Raw genomic sequence first — 27565 nt, 5'->3', positions numbered from 1 at the left:
AAAAATCTGGAAAATGAATTACTATTCTTTTTTTGAGGTAGAGGAATGAGGAGTTTAGGTATATTGTGGGAGATTTCTAAATCATACACATTCTAATTCGCAACATGTTTATATTACAAATAATTGGTATATTAGCTGGTATACACGTACAAGGTTGTTACTTTTCGAAATCAGATATCATTTTCAGCAGTCATTTACTCATTACACTCATTTACTCATTGCACTCACACACGCACGCTGTCTAGTAGAGATTTCTTTATTTATAATCTTATTTTTAAATTATGCACTTAATTACACAGATAAAATAACATTTATTCGAAGAACGCTTGTTTCCTGTACGTTAATGGCGGCGCACACATTCGCCGCTATCTGCTTCCACGACGCAATGCGCGGTACGCTGTTTTAACACGCAGTGCCCGCACACAGCTGTGAAACCAATTTTTTGGGGCCAGCAATATATACGCCCTATCTCTGGGACGTGCTTTTGCAGTAATATTATCAGCGCCTGACTAGTTGCTTTATTCCTTCCCACAGGAACCGTACACCACCCTAATCTCCGCGCCTTTGCCTTTTTTCCCCCCTCCCTCCCTCCCACGCCTCTGTTGCCGACCAGCGAGCCGCGGCAGATATACTTTACAATATACATAATCTTATTTACAAGTCCATATATAGCTTCGCGGGCACCCTGCTATGCATCCTCTCGCTGATTAGGCCTTCTACCTATCTTACTGGTTAATCTAGAACGTGCAAAATGTACAGCTAGGTTCATATTCTTTGGTTGCATTTGCATAATACTGCGCGCCCTCTTTTTAAAAATAATACAGACTGTCACGCCGCGCCTCCAGATACCAGCAGTGTAGTCTAGTCACTTCCACACCAACTACGGGTCCAGCTGAACTGACGAAACGGGGTGTCAGATATGACAGGATCTAGATACATAGTACAGGCTACATATTTCATTTTACCATCAATTTCATTACTATAAATTACATGTGAGGTCATTCGAAAATTATCTTTACAAACGAACGTTCGTTCTACTTCTAGTTATGAGTTGAATAAAAACTTTATCATCGTTTCGTCATTTCAGCTTCAACAATTACAAAGAAAAATCGTAACTATGCGCAGTGAAAATGCAAATTAGAAATTTATAATCTAGGCAACAGTTCAATTGCAGTAACAAGTAAATGTCCCAGTTATGCTCCTTGCTCGTAAAAGTTACTCGTGCGTGACGCTTCCTCAGTTCCTTCCATTCATGCGGCGATCTTCCTTGGGAACAGATAACAAACATCGCTGTTATTGCTGTCACTAACACAGGCAACACATGACACCGCTGAGCCGGAAGCTACGATTCCCGTGGCGTCATACAAAACCATTAGCTTTTTATACTGACGGGTACAAGAAACTTGATAAATGCTTGCTGAAACGCCTCAAGAACATGAGGAACAGCACAACGTGCAGCGCATAACGGAAACGAGCCCCTGCTGCAGCGCTAATGTCTAACTAATTAGCGACATTTCTTGCAGAAACCGCCACAGACCTCGGAAAAGAAGTACCGTTCTTCTGTAGCATCAACTGCGCTACTTTCTTATTTTTATTTAATGATTGCACGGGCTTTCAAGAAATTGTATTGGTTTCCTTCATATTTTTTAGATTTTTGAAGTATAACTACTCCTAACATCGCGAGAATATTGATCTCTGTCTTATATTAAAAATTAATTCCTGAATCTTTTTGCTTGTAAACACTGTTCATTTACTAGAATGAATCTTTCACAGTGTAATGGATCATACAGCGCTTTGAAACGTTTTGACAGACTAAAAGTTTCTTCCAGACCCGAATCAGAACCCGTACTCGTGTTTTCTTTTGGCAGCTCGACCCAGACCCCACCCTCGAGTTAGATCGATGCTCATATCTCTCCAATTTTCCCACGCCGCAGGGACTCTCTTGTATATCTTACCAGACAAGTATCCTGGTATAAGTAATATGGCGGAGGCTGGTTTGATACTGGCAAACGGAGAGATTGACAGGTGTCTGGATAGCGTTTTAGTCTGTCAGAACACCGTATCGTTGTTACTTTTACAATTTAGAAATCAGTTTTACGGTATTAATCGTTTTCTTTGATCTGTAGAACGGTTTTCTAAATGCAAAAATTTTCACCTTCTATCATTCTTACCGTGTAACAGCAAGCATTTATGTTTCCTGACCTATAGTTTCCGCCAGTAAACATCAAATTTGCAATTCATTGTACTTCGCAGTACTGCATAACAAATATTCTCCATTCGAACAATGTACTTTTAGTTTGGCGATGGCTGATGCAGAGCTTCCTCTCTGAAAGACAAATATGTCTCCGTGTGTGTAATTCAGCCTCGAGCACCAGAAAATTGTTGTGATGTATCTCGAACAGAGGTTATCGACAGCGAATGGGAGACTGCCAGTAGCGGACTGTTTACGCTACAAGGTGGTTCTGAGATGCGTCACGGTAAATATTTCCCAACAGTTGAGGACCACTCAGTTTGGAACAGCGGTCTGTCTGTCGTGGGTGCCGTAGAAACTTGAGGTCCAGCGTTCTGCGACGAGGCTGGAGACGCGTCGAGCAGGCGGAAGCGCTCGTCGGACGGAGCCGACGCCCCGGCTCAGGGGCGGCCCGTCAGCTCGGCGGCCTCGCCGGCGAGTTCGCGGCGCAGCCGCTTGGCGGCGCTGGCGGCGCGGCCCAGGTCGTCGTCACGGTCGGACGCGTCGGCGTCGGCGTCCGCGTCGGCCAGCCCCTCCGCCTCCTCCTGCTTGCGCTTCGCCGTCGCCATCTCGGCCGCGTGCTTCTTGCGCCACTTGGTGCGCCGGTTCTGGAACCACACCTGCAACGCAAGGAAGAAAATGTGTCAGGTCATCCTGTATCCTGTCACATCTGATAACGTTATACACTGACTAGCTAAATAAATGGACAGTCTGTTTAACGGAGAGTTTTAGTGAAAGATTGAGAAAGACTAATGATGGTGAAAATGATGGGAGTTAACAATGTGTGATCATGCTCCCGGAGTCAAGCCAAAAGCGCGTAGTTAAAAAAAAAAAAATGGTTCAAATGGCTCTGAGCCATGGGACTTAACAGCTGAGGTCATCAGTCCTCTAGAACTTAGAACTACTTAAACCTAACTAACCTAAGGACATCACACACATCGATGCCCGAGGCAGGATTCGAACCTGCGACCGTAGCAGTCGCGCGGTCCCGGACTGAAGCGCCTAGAACGGCTCGGCCACCGCGGCCGGCCGGTACTCTTTTTTTTTTTTTTGCGGGTTGCTTGTTCTAGTGTTTTCCTTTTCTGACATCTCAAACGAATCACTCTGTACACTGACAGAGTGTGTGTAACACATACAACACAGTGCTGCACACAACACAAAACATACGAACTTTAAATGATTTCCGTTAAAATTGCAATGAAAATCGTTATCACTATTTATGTTAGGTGCCACAGATGCATACATTTGTTTAAATGACCACAAATTCGCCTAAAGGACTGAATCATTTTTTGTTCCTTCGTTGGCCAATTTCAGCGTTACGCCATTTTCGAGTGGTCACTACAATATGTACATAGTAACATCGTAATAAGCGTCTGATAGGCAACCGCGTCACTAGGTTAGTTATTTTGTAGCAAAATTAGATAGGGAGGTTACAAGTGGTTTACCTTTCCAAAGATGTTTCTAAGATTCAAACATGTTTCATCGTTGTTACACCATTTCATTACTGACTTCTCTGGCATTCATGATATGTTTCAGGCAATATGTTGTAGTTGTCCTCAGATATTTTGATGTTATCGTATGTTACCCGTAGATACGTAACCTTCATCGTTCTGTCTGCCGTCATTTTAAAAACAGAATTTCCTCAGAAAAATAGATGTTGCTGAATAAAATACGAAACTTCGTGATGCCACCGAAGTGTCGCAAATTTTCCTACCAGCCGAGCAGTCCTTCATATTTGCCTTCCAGGCCATCGTTTCTCATTCCGAAACATGTTATTCTTTACTAAGCTTTTCATGGTTTGCTGATAATTTGCGGCGTAATTAGTACTTAAAAATTTTCTCGTCTTTTCGTTTTCCGTCTTTGTCACGCAGTATTTAAATCTGTGTCATACTGCGGATTTTCCTAGTGACCCTCATTTTCTTTTTGACATAATATATTTTAGGTCTTTTGTGCTTCTCGTTTAATTTTTGCGATTGTTTCTTAATTTGTCTCCGTGATGCGTAATTGTGCTTCAGTTTGTCTTAGTACCTCTGTTTCCTCTTTGCGTCATTTCTGCTATATTCTAGGTTTTCCTAAATTTAAATAACTTTCTCCCTTTAGTTACTCTAAATTTTCTCTAAATACTACAAAAACCGGTATTTTCTTTGAGAGAACTATGTGTAAATTTTATCAAGAATTAATGAATCAGTTTGGTTACTGCAGCGCTAAAGAATAAGAGATCCATCGAGATTCGACAGCCGGTCTGTTTGAGAATGTTTTTATGCTACTTAGCATGTCTCTTTTGCTTAGACAGACTTTATACGTATAAGACGGCCGCTGTGGCCGAGCGGTTCTAGGCGCTTGAGCCCGGAACCGCGCTGCTGCTACGGTCGCACGTTCGAATCCTGCCTCGGGCATGGATGTGTGTGATATCCTTAGGTTAGTTAGGTTTGGTAGTTCTAAGTCTAGGGGACTAATGACCTCCGATGTTAAGTCCCATAGTGCTTAGAGCCATCTGAACCATTTTTATACGTATAAAAATGTGAAGTTTACCCATGTTTCCTATTCACAAGGTTTGATCCAAACGTAATTGTACTGTAGATAGGTGCTGAGTGGGAGGAATATGATGGTATATCGCCTCCAATTGGACGATGTCTAATTAGCAAATATGAAGTTCAAATGAACCAGTGGGTTGGCAGCCGCTTCATTTATGTATAAAAAGCAAAAACTTTCATTCGTCTTCCAAAGTAAAATAATTGCAGACTTAACGTTTTGTAGCTTGCAAAGTATGGTCTTGCTGATCAAATTGGTGCAAAACTGTCAACATTTTAGACCTATTGGATTATGTATTGATGGATCATACACGAGTCGTATTTGTTTAGCAGAAATAATCTTTCTGAACGTCTCCAAACCAGATAAACTTCAATGGGATCTTATAGAACAAGTATGATATTCGACCTAAAAAGACAAACGTAATGTACAACCAACTTGGGAAAAAGAAAATAGTAGAAGTTAACAATGAAGTCATAGAACCCATAGATGAGTATTTGTATTTAGGGAATCGAAAACAGTGACTTGACAGACAGCTCAAGACGTGCCCTAGAGTGGTTTTGGTAAACTGTATTAGGTTTTCAAAAGCAACGTTCGGATGTTTCTGTAAAGGACAGTTTACATACAGTTAGGTGTACTGCCAATTGTGACTTACGACTGCGATAACTGGACTTTAAAAATCGTGTACCGTTAATCGAGCACGTTGGATACAGGAGAGACAGAAACTTAGGAACGGATCAGGGAGAAGATTGGGGAGAAGACGCAATCAAGACACATGAAAATAGGATGGAGGTGGAGGGGATATGTAGCCCAACGAATAAATGATAAACGGAGAAAGCAGCTTCTTTGTTGAGTTTTGAGACACAAGAAAATACGAAGAATGAGACCTACTGCAACGACAAATAGCTAGTGATTATACTAAAGAGCATAAGCTATCAATATAAATTTTTGTCATCAGAAGAATATTTGCAAAAGGACTCATCGTCATGTTTAATGTTCACAAAATGGTTTATTAGGGGAATCCACATTCTAACCCAACATTGGTGTCCCAGTTTGCCCTCCGCCAACGCTTTCGGTCTTCTAAGCTCCTGCGCTAACGCGCGCACGAATTATTTCAGTTGAGATCATCCTGGAAACTGTGCCGACAGAAATACCGTCTGTGGTCTGGCTGAGGTGTATTGGTGGGAAGGGGGGGGGGGGGAGGGGGAGGGGGGGCTTGCCATACGATTAAATTAAAAAAAACCCTCAGATAGACCTTGAACCATTTACATATTTGTAAAGATACTCCGTATTATCGTTGTAAGATGGCTATTTTTTGATTTTGTTATTGGATGTGTTAATATTTGTATAGGAAAATGATATATTTGAAGAACTGTGGTCAGAGAAACAGTTGTTAGGCAACAGTATCTGCGTCTGCGATGGCAGCACTGTGGAGTCGTAGGATCTTTGACAGTCAGCAGTGGAAAGGTGCGGTGTGCAGCAGGCGGGGATTCGCTGAGTGTACAGTGTAATGCATAGACGCACTTTGGAACAATGTAAGTTGCAGATTTATTGCGACGAGGAATGATGACAGAACAATAGTTGAATAGCATATGTACATAAAAAAGCTTTTGAAATGAAGAACAAGGTATTATCTGACGAGGTAAAAAGTCTATTTTTATTTTTGTACACTTGTATTGTTGGTACACTTCACCTTCGTCACAGTCGAATGTTGATAATTATTCTATTGATTGATATTCTAAGTTAATTTACTGTACCATGGAAATTATTAGATTAAATGAATTTTCATATTGGAGTCTATAATTGTTTTCTTTGATAAATTCCTTCCTAACTGAAATTTCAGTACTTAAAAGTTACGCCATGTATTTCAGTGGCATTCTGTGTGAAGATCATTAACTCAATTTCCCTGGACCAAACACAGATTTTTTTTATTTTTTTAGCTGTTGTGGAGTATTGCTGTGTTGCTGTTTCTGCCAGTACTTCTGCCATTTTGCAGGTGAGATTCATAATGTTTCGTTTTATTTGCGCAATGTAGGTTCTGCCAGTTTCTTTATTTTACGAGGGCCTTATGTCAGTGTAGAAATTTTCGTGTGTTTCAGGTTACAGTCTTATACAGGCCGACATTACAGTTTTTTTTTTATATAGTTACATTTTTCTGCAAACATTTTACATTGACCAAGTCCACTGAGCGTGAAATTATTGGTTTGCGTATTAATTTGCTTGCGAATGCGATCGGTTTTCACACACACAGGATTCTCTTCAATTTCATGTAAGTGATGTGGCTTTGAGCTCAGTAGCTCATTTAGGTTGTCAGTTCACATTTCCAGGTTTGTATTCACGATAACACACTCACGCAAGTAAAGGCTACTCACTTACATCGTATTTTGATGAGTAGTTGGCGATGTGGTGCTGTATCGAAGCCTTTCGGCAATCTTTTCACTTGAATCTATTGTTTACAAGGTGTCGTATATGAATAAAGCCAGCTGTGTTTCAGGCGACTGGTTTTTGTTGAAAGGCGGTAGGCAGTCCGTTCGTCGCGACTGAAAGAAGGGCATATAAAAGGACTGAGAGGAGAACGAGCAGAGGCGAGGACTCAAACGACGTGATTTGGCGCGTCTGCGCTGCACGGGGCACGTGCGTGGAGGCTGGCGGCGGGTGCGAGCGCGCGATCCGTCTGTGGCGGCGTGTCTGGGGCGCAGTTGGCGTGTTTGCGCCCGCCCGCTCCAGTGCTAATTACCTCCCTCCCCCCTCCCACACCCCCGCCCCCAGTTACTAAGAGCAGTACATCACGGACGCTTTAATCATCCCTCCTTGCCGGTGCTCCTTCCTCTCCTCTATCTTTTATCATAAAGTGAAGTCCCGGCACCGGGCGGCGGATAGAGGGCGCCGGTAATCAAGTGTAATTATGCGTTGTATTTGCAAATTACACGGTATTTAGGCCGGCATGTAATGCCCATCAATCATGGCCGGGCGGGGACGCCGGGCCCCTTCCACGGCCGCAACTCGCTGCTGCTCCTCTTCCTTTTCTTCGTCCCTCCTAGCCTCGTCCTTCCGCCACTTCTCCCGAGTGCGCCGTCTCGCCGTCCGGAAAGCAGAGCGAAGGGGTGGCAGAAGAGAGGGGAGGAGGCTCCGGCCTCCCCTACTCCCCCCCCCCCCACCACTACTCCCGGCCGTCGTGCGGCCGGCGCGGCGCCTGTGCCTTATCGTCTAAATGAAGTGGTATTAGTGAGGCATCTCGGAGCGCTGCAAAATGTGGTCGGCCGGCGAGCGAAGGGCTGCCGGGGGATGGGATGGGAAGGGTTAATGCCTGCCTGCGAGGGCGGAAACTGCGCCCTGTCCGCGCCGCACCCTGGCCCTATCCCGTTTACACTCGACCAGAATGGCTTCATTACTTTCAGCGCTTCGGGAAGGAAGGACGCCGCAGCATACCATGCGCGTCTTCGACGTGTTTACCCGACACTTCGGAACGAGGACAGCAGAAGCGAAACTCGAGCCAAAACAACTGACGAGACAAATAATATAAAGGGTTGGATCAAATTTTCCCGACGAAGTTTCGTAGGTTGTTGGCGAATGGTTTGATACACGATTGAGGAAGGTCTTGTAAAAGAATAAAGGAAAGTGGCAGCTTATCCTTTCACTAATGACAATTTTAAATTTCAAAATTTTGTTTAGCGGTAAAACTAAATAAAGAATTTGCCAGGTACGAGTAAGACTCAAGCACCAAGAGTTCCACACAAGCTTAATTATGTACGCTGACAGTTAATTCATTCTGGGAATCGAAAATCTCGACCATTTTTGCGTGATCGTGTTATCGACATTGATACTGGCAACATATCGTTCCCAGCGGTTGCAAGATTTTCGAGAATATTTTAATTTCAATTACATAAATGTGACATAAAGTCATGCAGGGGGCAGGCGATCAATCATTATAAAAAAGTAGTTCTCCTCTCAGGCTGACTGGGTCGCAATGGTTAAAGTCAAACATCAAACAAGGAATAACTTTATTGCTCATGTGACGCGTTGCGGAATTCTCCATCATCAGACATATAGGAGACTAGCCTGCCAACGTTTGTTTCACTTAAAACTTGAAACGCCATGTCTGCGTACAGCAATCGCTCCTGGATGTCTGATAATGGATAAATTCCGAAACGCGTCATACGAGCGATAAAATCATTCGTTGCTTGTTGTCTGAATTTTCCCATCGCGTCCCAGTCAATGCAAAACTACTGATTGTTTTAGCTTCAAGTTTGACTTCGGATAACAAATGACATAAGATATATTTCTTCGTGTGATATAATTACAGTTCATCATTTTCGGAGTTTTTCGTTTACTTGTACTGTTAAACTTTGTTTCTTGTCGAATTTCATCATTGTAGATCAACGGGAAGTACCCTACAAGTTTTGATGAGTGACTTTGTGAGTATTAAAATCTGTGACGTAAATGGCCCTGTCTTTTGACTGTATTGACTTAGAAGCTTCAATTTATTATACTGCCAAGTGATCATATGCCTCAGTACGTGACACAAATTTCAACCTCATGCGTCTACCCGTTCCTAAGAAAAATGGTTTTTAACAGTAGGACTGACAGACAGACGGACAACAACGCGATACTATAAGGGTTCCCTTTTCACCGCTCTAGACACGAAATCCTAAAAACTGATTCAAAAGAGTAAACTTCATACCTAACACTACTGCTAGTGGGATTGCACTAGGTAAATCTTCCTAAATAATGTTAGCCACTACAATAATAACACAAAAAACCGGTCACACAAAGAGTAACACATTCCCACGTAAAAACACTCACAGCCACCCACCCACCCAACCACACACACACACACACACACACATACACACACATACACACACACACACTTGACAAATGAACACATATCAAACCACAAATATACAATACACACTGAGGATGAAAGAAAAACACACAGCGGCAGTTGGCAACACTTCACACCATAAACACACACAAGTTCAGTACACAGTACAAAGACCAAATGAAATGCTGAACTAAATGTGATCAAAAAACGCCGCAAATTGGCCATCTGTAGCACGGAAACCGAGTAAATACATCTTCAGGACGAGAAAGATGGACTAAGAACATTGGAAATCTTAAGTAACAACAAATGATTATTTAACCTCACGAATCTTGGCCTGCAAAACTTACTTCTATCCTGAAAAGCAAGAGAATAACAAGAGAAAATGTAACATAGTAACACATTTGTAACTACAACATAATACATTTATACAGGGTAAGGCACTAACTATTGCCACCAAGAATAACTCCGAAAGTATGATAGAAGCTGAAAAGTTTGTGGGACAAAAATTGCATGGAACAACGGGGGCCATTACATGACGCTGGTTTTTTGTTGCTAGGTGCAATCGCTTCGGAGATATGAAGGTCAACTTTGTTTCTTTAAATGGGATGCTATAGTTTGGTACTTAGTTTCTGATAGCGGCTATCGAGATGAATCCAATGATGTGTATGTGTAAAGTTTTATGCTCAATACGCTACCGAATTGTAAACGAAAGTGGACGCCTGTTCGCTTTTGGAATCCTTGTAGAACACCAAACACAACTCAAAATAAACATCTAGGGCCGTATAAATAGGAACTTCTCCGTTCTAAATTGGTAATGGCTCTATTTTTAATTACCAGACTATTTAATGATGACTGGTTGCTTTTTTATTGCTTTCAGTAACAATTCACATGTGTTTCCACAAGGGGCAAAGACTCATTGCCAGTTTTACACGTAAGATTATACCAAACTAACACACTCTGTATCCTCACCTGTACAAGAGATGCAAACTGTGTTTAAGATGGATGAAGCTCATATTTCGGTACCTACGCTTACGAAGAGGGAGAAGTAACTGATGGTATAGAAGAGTAGGTATTAAATCTACTAATTCTTTTACATAATAACATAACTGTGCACCTTGCGAGGGTGGATTTTAAAACCCCGAAATCGGTAGGAAACAAAAAAATAAATTTCATTACATAAATAGTGACTGGTTGCAGCAATACCTTCCTCAGTAATATAACAACTGTTTCTTAATGTTAGGACGTGTCTACCACATTTGTGTATTACTTGTGCTTTCGCGAAGATCTCTTCGAATGTTAGATACACAAATCCAAAATCTGGTAAGTCGTCTCTCGAAGAGACAGCAATCGCATATTTCTGTTGATCAATAAAGTAGTCGAAAATTATAAAGTTTACTAAAACAATTACCGTATGTTAAAATCAAAGGTAAAGCTAATATAATCCAATCTCTTCCTAGGATGCGAAAAATGCTGAAATAACCGTTCTTATCTACGTCGTACTGCAGTGCTTTTTCCTTCTGAATCACTTGCGCAGAGGGTTGCTTCTAGAACTCTACCCGATTTGAGATTGGGGCCGAGATGGCATTCTTATGAAAGCAAATGAGATGGAAACAGGTGCAACACTGCAAGAAATCCTAAGATTTAAATTGAGGGAAGTTGTATAAAAGCGATGAAACTTGAGTGGGCGTATAAATACTTCATCTTTCTTCCCGGAGTGCGGGAAACTTCTCCCGAGCTTCTCCAACATACACATTCGCTGTGGAACGTTGTTCACGCGACCAAACAGCGTTTCATTTGATATTCTGTTATTATCATTGTACGATAATAAAGAATGTACGCCCCGTTGATTGTGTTATATAGGGTGAATGAGGAGAAAGATACATGGATTGAGGGATGATAGTATTAGTGATTCTGAACAAAAAACTTAATATGGCCATATGCCCTACTACGAATGGTTTCCGAGATAGAACACATTTTGTATCGCTTTTGTAAGTTTTATTGAGTAACTCGAAAACCTCACCCTCCAGCGAAAACGTGTCGCAGTGCAAAATTAAACTACATTAAATTTCCTACAAAAAAGTCCTTTTCATTGTTTTCTGTAGGACTGATAGCTTGCACGGAGGGCCCGAGAATATTGAGCAACTCGTGCGGCGCGCATGCCGTGTAGCTTAGATAGTTTTCGTATACCAGTTTGAGGTATCCCGACTTGACAGACCACAAGTAACCTGTATCAAATTATTCGTCTCAACTTTATCAGACTAGTGTGGTACGTTGTAAACAATGCCAATATTTGAGTAATACAGAAAATAAACGACAATGAACACTAAATATGTTCTACCTCGGGAGCCATTCGGAATATTCATTTGTCGATATGAAGTTTTCTGTTCAGTGTCACTAATAATACAACATCCCTCAAAGTAAGTACATTTCCTCTTGATTTATCCTGTATAGAAAACAGTTTGTTAAGCAGTGCACATCGATTTTATAGCGTAGCCTCTTACTTCTTACAAAGAAATTTCGTTGTTGACTCCATGCTAGTTATCATTCGCATGTATTTGTATTTTTTTCCGGTTTTGTTGATTGTACGAGTGTAAGGTGAGAGGCATCTCTGGGTGGTACCATGCCATCAGCTCTTCAGCGAACCGCTTCAGCACAATAACAGAGTGATATCAAAATATTCATTCAGTAGACAGTTTTGAAACAAAAAATTATTGTGATTTAATGGTCTAAATGTGAAATAAGGTGACTTAACTGATGTTTACAGAATTTCAGTGAGATAATGCTTCCTGATACAAATAAAGGAAGAAGATAATGGTTATTTGATATTTGTTTGAGGAAGACAAGTGTAATAGTGTAAGTAGGCTGTTTATGTTTTCTTTACGTAAGTAGGCTGTTTATGTTTTCATATTGGCAACGTTACGTAGCGCTCTATATGGAAATCACTGGCTGTGCTGTGTGCAGTCTGTGGCTAGTTTGCATTGTTGTCTGCCATTGTAGTGTTGGGCAGCGGCAGCTGGATGTGAACAGCGCGTAGCGTTGCGCAGTTGGAGGTGAGCCGCCAGCAGTGGTGGATGGCGGAGTTTTGAAATTTGTTATACTGGATATTATGAACTGCTATGTACATTATGGTTTTTCAACACTATTAAGGTAAATACATTGTTTGTTCTCTATTTAAATCTTTCATTTGCTAACTATGCTTATCAGTAGTTAGTGCCTTCCGTAGTTTGAATCTTTTATTTAGCTGGCAGTAGTGGCGCTCGCTGTATTGCAGTAGTTCGAGTAACGAAGATTTTTGTGAGGTAAGTGATTTGTAAAAGGTATAGGTTAATGTTAGTCAGGGCCATTCTTTTGAAGGGATTTTTGAAAGTCAGATTGCGTTGCGCTAAAAAAATATTGTGTGTCAGTTTAAGCACAGTCATGTAAAATTGTTTTAAGGGGACGTTTCATAATAGTAAGGTTTCAAAGAAGAGAACTGATTTATAGAAAATGAAGTAGACGCAGGAAAGTATGTCATGATAATATGTATGTATATTATGTAGGACTTAATGGTGAGGGTAAGGATTCAATAATTTATATATGGATCAGGAACAGACGTTTAAGAAATGTAAGGTGATGGAATGAGCCATCGTGTGTAAAAGAAGGGGAGGTCTGTTATGTTGGATAATTATCAGAAGGGATTTCGCTTTGCATTCGCATTAGAAGATATTGCTGTTGTCTGATTTTTCTCGCCCGCCGATGGTGATGTGTCGGCTGTCAGCGACACATTCACGGCCACTCTTCAATCAAAGAGCCTTAAAACTATTACAAAGATGAGTTAAAATTTAAAGTATTACTGAAAATAAGCGCTAGCAATTTAAAAAGATTATGATTGGGCGTTTATGGTTTACAAATTAAATGAAACGATTTACAGAATTTTTGTACTACCGCAGGGATATCATACTTCGTTATCAGGTGGAAGTTAAGCGTAGTGATAATTGTTAATTTTAAGCGCCTAACCTGCATCAGGGGTTTCGGGACTTTGGAAGACAGGAATCTTGCAGTTACAAAACGTTTGAGGGTAGGTCGTGGAACAGTAATGCGGGTGCTATTCGTTATGGTTTTTATGCGGATTTTGTGGTGAGTGAATCGAATGGTTGGATGCGAAGTTTTATAAGCAGGGGACAGGTCGTGGAAGTAGATTTAGTAGGAATCTGTACAGGCGCAGACGGTTCCTAAGAACGATATGAAGAGAAGTGACATCAAAACTCCTTTTTATTTATTAGTTATTTACAAATCAACCTTTGGTTTAATAAAATCATATAAGTGATACACAGTTATACTGACTGACGTGAAAGTGTATAGTTTGATCCGTGGTGAAATGTTGGTCTTCACCGTTCTTTGTCCTGTGAAATTAGCCGGCTGGTGTGGCCCAGAGGTTCTAGGCGCTTCAGTATGGCATCGCGCCACCGCTGCGGTCGCAGATTCGAATCCTGCCTCGGACATGGATGTGTGTGATGTCCTCAAGTTGGTTACGTTTAAGTAGTTCTAAGTTCTGGGGACTGATGACCTCAGATGTGAAGTCCCATAGTGCTCAGAGCCATTTGAACCTGTGAAATTGTTGGTAGTGAGGGCATCTGCTAATTGCAGCACTTAAGGGATTTAAATGGGGTCGGACAGGATGTAATCTAAAAATTGGGTGTATGATGTCCACGACTGGAGCGGGGGAAGAAATCCATAAATGTTAAGAGCATCACCCGTCATTTTCATCTGCATCTACACCTACATGATTACTCTACAATTCTGCAATTCACAATTAAATGCCTGGCAGAGGGTTCGTCGAAGTATCTTCAAGCTATTTCTCAACCCTTAAATCTTTCCTTGCGATCTCTGATTTCTCTTATTTTACTATGATGATCATTTCTCCCTATGCAGATGGGCGTCAACAAAATATTTTCACACTCCGAGGAGGAAGTTGGTGATTAAAATTTCATGAGAAGGTACTACCGCAACGAAAAACGCATTAGTCTTAATGATTGCCACCCCAATTCACGTATCACATCCGTGTCACTCTCTCTCCTGTTTCGCGATAATGCAAAATGAGCTGTCCTTCTTTGGACTTTTTCGATGTCCTTCAATCCTAAATGATGTGCATCCCACACCGCACAGCAATATTCCAAAACAGAGTGGACAAGCCTTGTGTAATCCAGTTTCTTTAGTAGCCCTGTTGCATTTTCTATGTGTTGTGCCAATAAACTGCAGTCTTTGGTTTTCTTTCCCCACGACATTATCTATGTCATCGTTCCAGGTTAAGTTACTCGTAATTTTAATCCCTAAGTATTTAGCTGAATTGATAGCCTTTAGATTTGTGTGATATATCGTGTAACTGAAATTTAGCGGATTCCTTTTAGTACTCATGTACTTTATTACTCAGAGTCAATTGCTACTTTGCGCACCACACAGATATCTACATCATATCGCAATTCGTTTTGATCATCTGATGATATTCCATGATGGTAAATGACAGCATCATCTGCAAACAATCTAAGTAGGTTGCTCAGATTGTCTCCTAAATCATTTATGTAGGTCAGGAACAGCAGAGGGCCTATAACATTTCCTTGGAGACCACCAGATATTTCTTCTGTTTTACTCGATGACTTTCCGTCAGTTACTAAGAACTGTGACCTTTCTGACAGTCGCACGACCTAGACGATACTCCATAGACACAAAACCTGATTAGAAGTCACTGTGTCAAAAACCTACATCTACATACATACTCCGCAATCCACCATACGGTGCGTGGTAGAGGGTACCTCGTACCACAACTAGCATCTTCTCTCTCTGTTCCACCCCCAAACAGAACGAGGGAAAAATGACTGCCTATATTCCGCTGTACGAGCCCTAATCTCTCTTATCTTATCTTTGTGGTCTTTCCGCGAAATGTAAGTTGGCGGCAGTAAAATTGTACTGCAGTCAGCCTCAAATGCTGGTTCCCTAAATTTCCTCAGTAGCGATTCACGAAAAGAACGCCTCCTTTCCTCTAGAGACTCCCACCCGAGTTCCTGAAGCATTTCCGTAACACTCGCGTGATGATCAAACCTACCAGTAACAAATCTAGCAGTCCGCCTCTGAATTGCTTTTATGTCCTCCCTCAATTCGACCTGATAGGGATCCCAAACGCTCGAGCAGTACTCAAGAATAGGTCGTATTAGTGTTTTATAAGCGATCTCCTTTACAGATGAATCACACCTTCCCAAAATTCTACCAATGAACCGAAGTCGACTATCCGCCTTCCCCACAACTGCCATTATATGCTTGTCCCACTTCATATCGCTCTGCAATGTTACGCACAAATATTTAATCGACGTGACTGTGTCAAGCGCTACACTACTAATGGAGTATTCAAACATTACAGGATTCTTTTTCCTATTCAGCTGCATTAATTTACATTTATCTAAATTTAGAGTTAGCTGCCATTCTTTACACCAATCACAAATCCTATCCAAGTCATCTTGTATCCTCCTACAGTCACTCAACGACGACACCTTCCCGTACACCACAGCATCATCAGCAAACAGCCGCACATTGCTATCCACCCTATCCAAAAGATGTAGATAGGAAACAACGGCGGACCTACCACACTTCCCTGGGGCACTCCAGATGATACCCTCACCTCCAATGAACACTCACCACCTTCGGTAAATCTAAAATTACGGAATGAATTTGACATGCCCAGCCGATAGCACTCATAACTTCGTGAGAATAAAAAATTATTTGTGTTTCACAAGGACAATATTTTCTGAATCCGTGTAGGCAGTTTGTCAATAAATCGTTTTCTTCCAGCTAATTCAGAATGTTCGAGCACAGTAATTTACATGTTCCAAAACCCTACTATAAATCGATATTAGCGATATGAGTCTGTAACTCAGCGGAGTATTCCTATTTCCTTCCTTGGTTACTGGAGTGACTTGTGCAGCTTTCCACTCTTTAGGTAGGAATCTTCCGACGACCAAGCGGTTGTCCAAATGGTTCAAATGGCTCTGAGCGCTATGGGACTTAACAACTGAGGTCATCAGTCCCCTAGACTTAGAACTACTTTAAACTTAACTAACCTGAGGCAAGATTCGAACCTGGGACCGTAGCAGCAGCGCAGTTCTGGACTGAAGCGCCTAGAAGCGCTCGGCCACAGCGGCCAGCCAAGCGATTGTACTGGGTGAGCAAAAAGTCAGTATAAATTTGAAAAATTAATAAATCACAGAATAATGTAGATAGAGAGGTACAAATTGACACATGTGCTTCGAATGACATGGGGTTTTATTAGAACCAAAAAAATATACAAGTTCAAAAAATGTCCGACAGATGGCGCTTTATCTGATCAGAATAGCAATAATTAGCATAACAAAGTAAGACAAAGCAAAGATGATGTTCTTTACAGGAAATGCTCAATATGTCCACCATCATTCCTCAACAATAGCTGTAGTCGAGGAATAATGTTGTGAACAGCACTGTAAAGCATGTGCGGAGTTACGGTGAGGAATTGGCGTCGGATGTTGTCTTTCAGCATCCCTAGAGATGTCGGTCGATCGCGATACACTTGCGACTTCAGGTAACCCCAAAGCCAATAATCGCACGGAATGAGGTCTGGGGACCTGGGAGGCCAAGTATGACGAAAGTGGCGGCTGAGCACACGATCATCACCAAACGACGCGCGCAAGAGATCTTTAACGCGTCTAGCAATATGGGATGGAACGCCATCCTGCATAAACATCGTACGTTCCAGCAGGTGTTTATCAGCCAGGCTGGGAATGATGTGATTCTGTAACATATCGGCGTACCTCTCACCCTTCACGGTAGCAGTTTTGCTGTCCAGCACCATCTGTCGAACATTTTGTGAACTTTGTTTTTTTTTTTTTTTTGTTCTAATAAAACCACATGTTATTCCAAGTATGTGTGTCAATTTTTACCTCTCTGTCTACATTATTCCGTGGTTTATTAAGTTTTCAAATTTATACTGACTTTTTGATCATCCGGTATATGATTGCTAAATTTGGAGGTATTTAATCAGAATCCTCTGGAAGGAACCTGACTGGTCTACATTGTGGACCAGAGGCTTTGCCTTTATTGAATGATTTAACCTGCTATGGTACACTTAGGAAATATACTTTTAATTTACTCATTCCATTTGAACTGGTACTGTAGTGTAGTTTATGATTGATAGAATAGGCGGCTATCGAGGTTAATTTAAAGGCAGGTGGTTTAAAATTACCTTGGGAAAATAAAAAGAATTATTGGAGAGGAAAGAGGTGGGGTTTGTTTATGTTGATGCTGTAGTAGTCCACGATCGTCAAGGAAGACATAGATACAGTGAGCGCCACAACTTTATTCTTTGATGTGCCAATTTTTTTAAACGAGTAAACAGTTTCTATAAACTCTTTTACTTGAGCGTATACAATTACTTTGTCTCGAAAATTCGTGCAGGGGACAGTCGATACTTTGCTCGGTCTGCAATATAACGCAGTAGTAGGATCCCTCATTTGGCACGGCTGCGAACTGCTGGGGTAGCGACATCTTGCAGGGGGATTAGTGCGGCCGCTGCGGCTTAGGCCGCCTACATTTCATGCCATTCCGTTCCGTTCCGGCCCCCAATAATAAAGGAGCGGCCGTTATTAATGCTGCAGCATCTACACGTGTTTACCACACCCGCCGGCCGCCGGCCTCCTGGACGCCGGAATTGGCCCCCCCTTTTCTGCGGCCACTCAGTTTAATTACCATTCCAGCTCTTTTACAGTTAAAAAGAGCGCGCGGCGCCGCCCGAGGCGACCCCGATACTCGGAAATAGTCGCCGGGCCGAGTGTGCCGGCTGTTTGCATTAGCTGCGCGTAATTTGCATCTTCTGTTTTTCCCATAGGGAAGGCGTGTTACATGCTAATGCCCCAATTTCTTGCCGTGAGTTGCTCGTTCCCCAGAAATTCTGGCTCCATACCAGCAATTCCGGTCCTGTGGAGGGCAGCGCTAGTAACTCGGGAACGCGGGCTGCGTCGCATCTTGGCGAGCAGAGATGTGATTCTCCCGGCCGGTTACACCTCCGAGTGATAACGAGGTGCTCTCGGAGATACAGGGGGAACACAGAGCAGCTGTCACCGCTCTTCTAGCACGTGTGGGCTCAATAGAGCCGTGACAAAGTATTGTGGAAATTAAAAAAAAAAAAAACTTATTTTCAGACGCTGTTACGTTCTTACATATTTGCCGTAAAGATCTCCATGAGATAAGGGTTTTTCTTTTATTGTGTCAGTCATGTACAAGTGATTTCTACTTTTTACGCCGAATCGTGAAGCCGGCCGGAGTGGCCGAGCGGTTCTAGGCGCTACAATCTGGAACCGAGCGACCACTACGAGCGCAGGTTCGAATTCTACCTCGGGCATGGATTTGTGCGATGTCCTTAGGTTAGTTAGATTTAAGTAGTTCTAAGTTCTAGGGGACTGATGACGTCAGAAGTTAAGTCCCATAGTGCTCAGAGCCATTTCAACAATGTGAATCGTGCAAATTAATTCGAAAAATTTTTAAATGACAGTATGTTCACTAACGACTGTACTATTTATTACAGTTTCCACGATTGCAATTTCGAGCTTAGGTCTTTTTCAAGTGATTAAGGTGCTGAGATCAACGTCAACATTAGAAAAATATGCAAAAAAGATGTGAGCTTATATGGCTCATATTAGTATTCGGGATGGACCAGACCGGTATATAACAGATGGAAATAAATCTTGTCAAACTGGATTCCTGGTTTGTAGACATTTCAGTAACGTCCACCGTACCTTTTACGGCTTCTGCAGACGTCAGTGAAGTACACGGTATGAATACGTAATTCAGCAGAACTATAATCCTAAAACAAATATAAATTGCGTGATTGCAGAATGGTGATATATAATTTAACTATGCCTTGGACGTTTCTCAAATCATCCAGTCATATGAACATCATCACCACCTAGTTCGACGTCAGCGTAGAATAATCACTCACAGATAGCAGGTGGCCACACTACCAGTGAAGTGTATATAAAGTGCCGGGGGAAAGCGGAAAACAGTGTCGTTGTCGAAACTTCCTGGCAGATTAAAACTGTGTGCCGGACCGAGACTCGAACTCGGGACCTTTGCCTTTCGCGGGCAAGCTCTCTACCGACTGAGCTACCCAAGCACGATTCACGCCCCGTCCTCACAGCTTTAATTCCGCCAGTACCTCGTCTCCTACCTTCCGAACTTCACAGAAGCTCTCCTGCGAACCTTGCGGAACTAGCACTCCTGGAAGAAAGGATATTGCGGAGACATTGCTTAGCCACAGCCTGGGGGATGTTTCTAGAATGAAATTTTCACTCTACAGCGGAGTGTGCGCTGATATGAAACTTCCTGGCAGATAAAAACTGTGTGCCGGACCGAGACTCGAACTCGGGACCTTTGCCTTTCGCGGGCAAGCGCTCTACCGACTGAGCTACCCAAGCACGACTCACGCGGAATTAAAGCTGTGAGGACGGGGCGTGAATCGTGCTTGGGTAGCTCAGTCGGTAGAGCGCTTGCCCGCGAAAGGCAAAGGTCCCGAGTTCGAGTCTCGGTCCGGCACACAGTTTTTATCTGCCAGGAAGTTTCATATCAGCGCACACTCCGCTGTAGAGTGAAAATTTAATTCTATTGTCGTTGTCGTAATGCGGAAACGGGGTTGTTTGTCTGACGTCCAAAAGGGCATGGTCATTGGCTTTCGGGCCAAGGGTGGAAGTATTTCTGTTAACTGTTCGCGTGCCGCTGTGGCTGAACTGTACCGTTCATGGCAAGGCAGGCCGGTATGGCCGAGCGGTTCTAGGCGTTTCAGTCTGGAACCGCGCGACCGCTACGGTCGCAGGTTCGAATCCTGCCTCGGGCATGGATGTGTGTGATGTCCTTAGGTTAGTTAGGTTTAAGCAGTTCTAAGTTCTAGGAGACTGTTGACCTCATAGTGCTCAGAGCCATTTGAAACTTTTTTTTTTGTTCATGGCAAAATGGTGCTATCCAAAATCGGCGCCGAGGCAGCCATGATTCACCACTGATCACACATGACAGACGTTAATGACGGCTGCGGAGATGTGTACTGGCGAATAGACGTGCAACTGGTGAGCAACTGACGTCGCACAAGAATCTACCAACAGTGTCTCTTCGACGACCATTCAGCGAACGCGCTTGTGGGCCACCGCAGTAGGAGCCTGGTTCATACACCTATGCTGAACTGCTGTTTGTCGGCGACGAAAGCTGGAGTTAGCACGCCAATGCCGCAACTGGATGTCAACTGAATGGTGACAGATGGCCTTTTCAGATGACTCACGTTTTATGCTCCATCGGAGTCTGAAAGCGAACACCTTGCAACAATCATCGGAATGGTCCATGCCGGAGGAGGGAGAGTTATGCTCTGGCGAATGTTTTCGTGGCATTCCCTAGGTGATCTCGTCATTCTGGAAGGCACAGCTGGTCATCATGTATCAAACAGCTGAATCGAGACGCCTCAGAGCTGTGTGAAAGTGAAACTTTTAAAAGGTTATTGCAGGGCAACACTACACTGTTCACTGATTTACAATTATTTATGGGAAAGTAAATGTGAAAAATTTGAAACGCATAAAGAAAGTAAACAGAATGTCTACAAACTTTTCTAATGAAAAAAGCAGATGAAAACGTACTGTCATTATATGTCATTCAGCTAACAACACGAATTTTTGTAACAATAAATTTAATGTGAAAAATAACTAAATATGTTGCACAATCCTCAGTTAATGCAGTATATGTCATAATTGTGTTTACCCTGCAAGAGAACTTGTACTGCGACCCCTTGGAATTATGTTTGATATTCGGAATTTACAGTGCAGAAACTTACTTAATTGTTTTAATTTGTATTTATCCTGTAACACAATTCTTCTAACAGCCCTCTCAAATTTTGTTTGTGTTCCCAGTCAGCAGACCAAAAACTACATTCTAAAATGGTTTCCGAATTAGTATTTACCATACACATTTAGTCTTTGTTGTAGTTTACGATGTCCTGCAAAATTATTTTTGAGTTGCAAGTCGCCGATGTGGTTTCAACTATATAGCTTTGCACCAGGTGACCGGTCTACTCGGCGGCTGGCCCTAGCCACACGCATATTTCAATGTATATACTTCGATTCGTATCTGAGAAGCCATTCGGATCGTGGATTTTCACAGATCCCTTAAGACAAAGGACGACATGGTTTCTTAGAAAAGTAAAAGCATTTCCAGAACTGAATTAACGCCCTGCCCTCATTTCATTGCTTGCAAAGTAACGGTGAACTGTTGACGGTTCCTTAAAACAGTAGAATTACTTCCAAATCTAAGAACCTACCCTTGCAAAGTAACATTTAATTTATTATCACAGAGCTAAGGCAGCTACAGAGACCTGATCTTATACATTATGTGCAGCGAACTAGTCTGCGAGATTGTGAGAGCACCCAGACCCGTAAACGACACCGGGCAGCCGTAATGCAGTTTTTAGACGATTATCGACGTTCGTTTGGGCAAATGCTGACCAGGTCCCCTATCGCTACGGGGTACAGAAACCACCACCTTCCAAGAGAACCTGTGCTCACTTCACATCTACATCTACGTGATTACTCTGATATTCACAATAAAGTGCCTGGCAGAGGGTTCAATGAACCACCTTAAGCTGTCTCTCTACCGTCCCACTCTCGAACAGCACGCGGCAAAAACGAGCACTTAAATTTTTCTGTGCGAGCCCTGATTTGTCTTATTTTATCGTGATGATCATTTCTCCCTATGTAGCTGGGTGCCAACAGAATTTTTTCGCAATCGGAGGAGAAAACTGGTGATTGAAATTTCACGAGAAGATCCCGTGGCAACGAAAAACACCTTTGTTTTAATGATTGCCACTCCAATTCACGTATCATGTCTGTGACACTATCTCCTCTATTTCGAAATAATACAAAATTATTTGTACTTTTTAGATGTCATTCGTCAGTCCCACATGATGCGGATCGCACACCGCACAACAGTACTCCAGAATACGGCGAAGAAGCGCTGTGTAAGCAGTTTCTTTAGTAGACCTGTTGCACCTTCTAAGTGTTCTGCCAATGAATCGCAGTCTTTGGTTTGCTCTACCCGCAAATATTATCTATGTGATCATTCCAATTTAGGTTATTTGTAATTATAATCCCTAAGTATTTAGTTGAATTTACAGCCTTCAGATTTGTGTGACTTATCGCGTAATCGAAATTTAGCTGATTTCTTTTAGTACTCATGTGAATAACTTCACATTTTTCCTTATTCAGGTCAATTGCCACTTTTCCCACCATACAGGCCGACCGCGGTGGTCATGCGGTTCTAGGCGCTCAGTCCGGAACCGCGCGACTGCTACGGTCGCAGGTTCGAATCCTGCCTCGGGCATGGATGTGTGTGATGTCCTTAGGTTAGTTAGGTTTAAGTAGTTCTAAGTTCTAGGGGACTGATGACCTCAGATGTTAAGTCCCATAGTGCTCAGAGCCATTTGAACCTTTTGAACCACCATACAGGTATCTTATCTAAATCATTTTGCAAGTTGTTTTGATCATCTGATGACTTTACAAGACGGTAAATGACAGCATCATCTGCAAACAATCTAAGACCGCTACTCAGATTGTCTCCTACGTCTTACATCACGGGAGAAATTACCACGGTCGCTGGAGCGCAGCCCTTGGACGCTCGAGACATGAAAAAATGACACTCGGGCTGTCGAATCGAGTTAAGCATTGATACAATCCGACTACGGGCTACGAGTACGTTGAACCCCTCATGATGAAATTCGTCCCACTTGACAGGTGACCCCGCTACGATAGCCAGCGTCTCTCACTGATACTATACACAAGTAGTTTAAAATACGATAACACAGAATTGAGGTTACACTATTCGCGGAGTGATGATGCTCCGTCTCTTAAGCTAATTGATGGGGTATTCGGTCACAAAGATAATAAAATACATTTACCGTACGATAGGATAGAGAGAGAGAGTCCATACTAGCGCACTGCTGTTATTATGAATTTTCACTACACTGGGGTCGTCATAATCATCATCCCAAGTACGACACCCTTAAACCCCATAGGGATCCGAATGCTCCATTTGCAGAACATTTGTTCAGGCAAAGTCAGCCTGTGCGAGTATCTCAGTCGGGCGGGAGCACAGCCCCTCAGGTGGGGTAGAGGGGGCGCCTGCGGCCGACCGGACGGCCGGGGGTATTTTTGCGGCAGAGCTGGGGCGAGGCTCGGCCATTACTCAGCGTGCCGCCGGTTTTAGCGTGGATTTGTGTCGGGATCGCTCCGCCATCATCGCCCCTCCTGACGGCTTGCAAAAACTATTGCCCGGCCAGTTTCATCTCGCCAAATGGAAAACAATACAATTTGTCTCTGCGGTCCGCGCGACAAATGGTGGCTTAGCCGCTGCCGTCGCTGCGTCAGCGCCCAGTGCATTCCTAACCCACACACACGCACTCCATTTCTTGTTCCTCTCAGTACCAGCTCTAACTCTTTATAACTCTTAGTTACTTATTCTGGAAGTGCAAAACTACGAGGCACTGCAGCAATTGCGCTACACTTTCACAGAATACTCCTAACAAACTCTGTTCTTGAATTCGCCTTTCGTCCTACTTATTTCACGTATTTATACGACATGCCGACCTAAGCTCCAGAAATTTGTAGCCCATCTAGAATAGTATAATACAAAACACTATGTATCGCTCCCACAGGGACAGCAAAAACGGCTAATTACAGCGCTCTCAGAGGCATTCATGGAATCATTTTTCCTTCTCTCCATAGACGAATTGAATAGAAAGCTGTCCTAATCGGTAGCATGATGGAAAGTACCCTTTGCCATGCACTTAACAGTTGTTTTCAGAATATAAATGTATGTGTAGATGTATCCGGATGCTACCGGGTTTTTTGTTTAAAAAATGGCTCTACGCACTATGGGGTGAGGTCATCAGTCCCCTAGACTTACTTAAACCTAACTAACCTAAGGACATCACACACATCTATGCCCGAGGCAGGATTCGAACTTACGACCGTAGCAGCAGCGCGGTTCCGGACTAAAGCGCCTAGAACCGCTCGGCCACAGCGGCCGGCTTTTGTTTATTTATGGCAGTTATTATAAATTTATTAATATTTAAAGGATACAGCCTTTCGCTAAACGAAATGGAGACACTAAGTCGGTCTACATTTTCTTACAATTAGGCACGGAGGATATGTAGATCTCAACATCTTTAGTGAAGTGTGAGAGCGTCGTTGACCATATCGCATAAATAATTTCTGTATGTCCCAGTGTAAAATATGTATAAATGAATGTGTGTGTCTTCCAGCATAACAGTGAAGCGCATGATATATTTTCAACCGACGTTGGTACACATACAACGTACTATCTGAAAGAAAAGTGCTTCAACTATAATGTTTAAGTTAACCTTAGTAAGTATACAACTTACGATAAAAAGAAAAAAACCTTAGGGGGGGGGGTATACCCCAAGTACCTATGCAGGGGTGGGGGAGGAGAACTGAATGACGTCTGCTAGCCTGAAAATCCTATAGCGAATTAAATTAAACTTGGTTCCCAAACACACCACTCGCGGTTGTATTTGAGAACGAGTGACAAGTAAAAATACGCCTAAACAACTAATTTTAGTATGGAGTCCATAGGTCGTGAGGCCGCTAGACTAAATGATGACAGCAACTGAAGACACGCGCGGAAAAACGGACTAACCCTCAAAAGTTAAAACTCAGAGATAAGTGCCGTTATCTGCTGTTGGGTGCAGGAGTTATCAAAATTGACGTTGCTCTCACCCCTAAATATTAGAATTTCTTGCGTTTCTATAGATATGTTTTCTGTAATGTCAAAAACTGCCACTATACTCCGGCTTCCCTCCTGCGGAAAGAAGCTGGATAGCAGAACAGTAGGATATCCAGTACTGTGCTATATGATAAACAGACAACAGATACGAAATTGTAATTTGAAAAGGTTTGGGGGCTGAGATAGATTATATTGGAATTAATAAAATCCGGCCACTGTGTCAGAGCGGTTCTAGGCGCTTCAGTCCGGAACCGCACGACCGTTACGGTCGCAGGTTCGAATCCTGCCTCGGGCATGGATGTGTGTGATGTCCTTAGGTTAGTTAGGTTTAAGTAGTTCTAAGTTCTAGGGGACTGATGACCTCTGATATTAAGTCCCATAGTGCTCAGAGCCATTTTTTTAATTAATAAAAGTGTAAACACGAAATATAATCCTTGTGTAATACGTAATATTAATTACTTTATGTACCTAGTTTAGAGTGTTTGAAGTGTTCAGTAGGCACATTCAGTACAAAATACAGATAATCGACATGGAGGATGTAGAAATGGGAAACGGTGACGACAGTGTGAAAAATCAGTGAAAATTATCAAAAGAGTAAGTGTAATCCAATTAAATGGCGCAAAGATGTTGAGAAGAAGAAGAAGCGAAACAGTGGTAAAGAGTACAGTACTTATAAGGATGTAGTGAAAAAGGCGAATCAGAAGGTTCATATTGAGCCTATGCGAGAAAAGGCTTCGATATTGTACCTGCGGACACACGGGAGAAGTTGTTTCGTGATTTTCGAAACGTAAGTAAGTAACAATGATCTTCAAAATTTTTATATACTTGGATGTTTGAATATGAATCCTGTCGATCTGAGGGATACTGATGATACAGAGAGAAGTGGGCGGCATATGACCAACATCTGTAAGATTACTGTAGGTGAAGTGGAGGTTCAGATGTGTTAGGGAGCTTATCTAGCAATCTTCGGTATATGCAACGGATGCCTATCCCGTATGAATCAAAAATAGAAAAATCTGGAACTCTTGAAGTTAGTTTCTGTGTTCATTAGGCAACAAACCATTAGACTACATTAACGATGATATATTTATGTGTAACATGACATTAAAAGCTGAATATTTTATTTAATATGGATAAGCGTGGGAGACGTAACAATCGCCCAAATAAACGTGAGGAGGACCAGGAATTCACATGGGCTTATGTATGAGTAAATAGTTCTCCTACGCAGTCATTCAGTCACTACTACAGGAAAAGAATTCCAACACGACGTATGTGTGTGCAAATCTAAATATTAGCAAGATGTATAGTATTAGCCTTGGCATGTACCGTAAATTTTTTTTTTCAGTTTCTCAATATTGGCTCTGCAAAACCACGTAGTGGCACCTGTTAAGTTTGTTATCGCCTTAAGATACAAATTTCATGTGAGAAAAACTGTCAGAAAAAGAAAGATCTAGAGGCAAAACTGAACTTCCATGATAAATAGGTTAGTACTGCCCATGAAAATATGAAAACTGACTCAGAATATTGATAAACTTTTACAGTTCTGTTATGGACACTGCTTTCGTCAGTGGATGCATTGTTTTGCGACATCAGACTATGATCGTGGCCTTTGGCTCTATCTACTTGAGCCATACGTGATGTGTTATCACCAATTTTCCATTTTACAGTACTTTTTACTACAGTTAATGGAATACAACCTACGACCAGCTCAGGGAAAGAAGTGATGACACTTTCTGTACGACCTGACCACGATTTTTCAGGACAGTGCTGAAGGACATACAGTGCAAGCTGTTACTGATTTGTTTGACTGATGGGGCTGCTGAGTGCTATACCACCTACTGCACTCCCCTTACTTAAGCCCTCGTGAGTTCAACTCGATTTCTAAACTAAAGGAAACACTTCACGGCATTCGCTTCAGAACTGCTGCAAATTCGTCGGTCAATAGACCGCGCCGCTCGAACTGTCAACACAACTGGCACTGCTAAGAGTATCCTACGACTTCCACATCGCTGGCAACGGGTTACACACAATGCTGGTGACTACTTTGAAGGTCAGTAAAACTCTGAAACACGTATCTATTTTGTACGAGCTGTAAATAAATAGTCGCCACTATTAAAGTTCCAACCCTCGTACTATTGATCTTCTTTATTAATTAT

At 42.4% G+C, this 27565-nt stretch overlaps 1 protein-coding gene across 1 annotated transcript in view; it reads right to left on the bottom strand.

Annotated features, from left to right (window-relative positions):
- Positions 1 to 600: 600 nt before the first annotated feature.
- The window catches only part of LOC126187690 (homeobox protein Nkx-6.2-like), a 246960-nt gene continuing 219995 nt past the window's right edge, over positions 601 to 27565 (bottom strand). Inside the window, exon 3 of the mRNA XM_049928930.1 lies at positions 601 to 2850. Coding sequence (XP_049784887.1) covers positions 2632 to 2850 — 219 coding nt within the window. The 3' untranslated portion in view covers positions 601 to 2631. The remainder of the gene's footprint in view (positions 2851 to 27565) is intronic.

This window comes from Schistocerca cancellata, chromosome 5 (genome assembly GCF_023864275.1).
Source record: "Schistocerca cancellata isolate TAMUIC-IGC-003103 chromosome 5, iqSchCanc2.1, whole genome shotgun sequence".
Lineage (NCBI taxonomy): Eukaryota > Metazoa > Arthropoda > Insecta > Orthoptera > Acrididae > Schistocerca > Schistocerca cancellata.
This window is presented reverse-complemented; position numbering and strand designations above follow the sequence as displayed.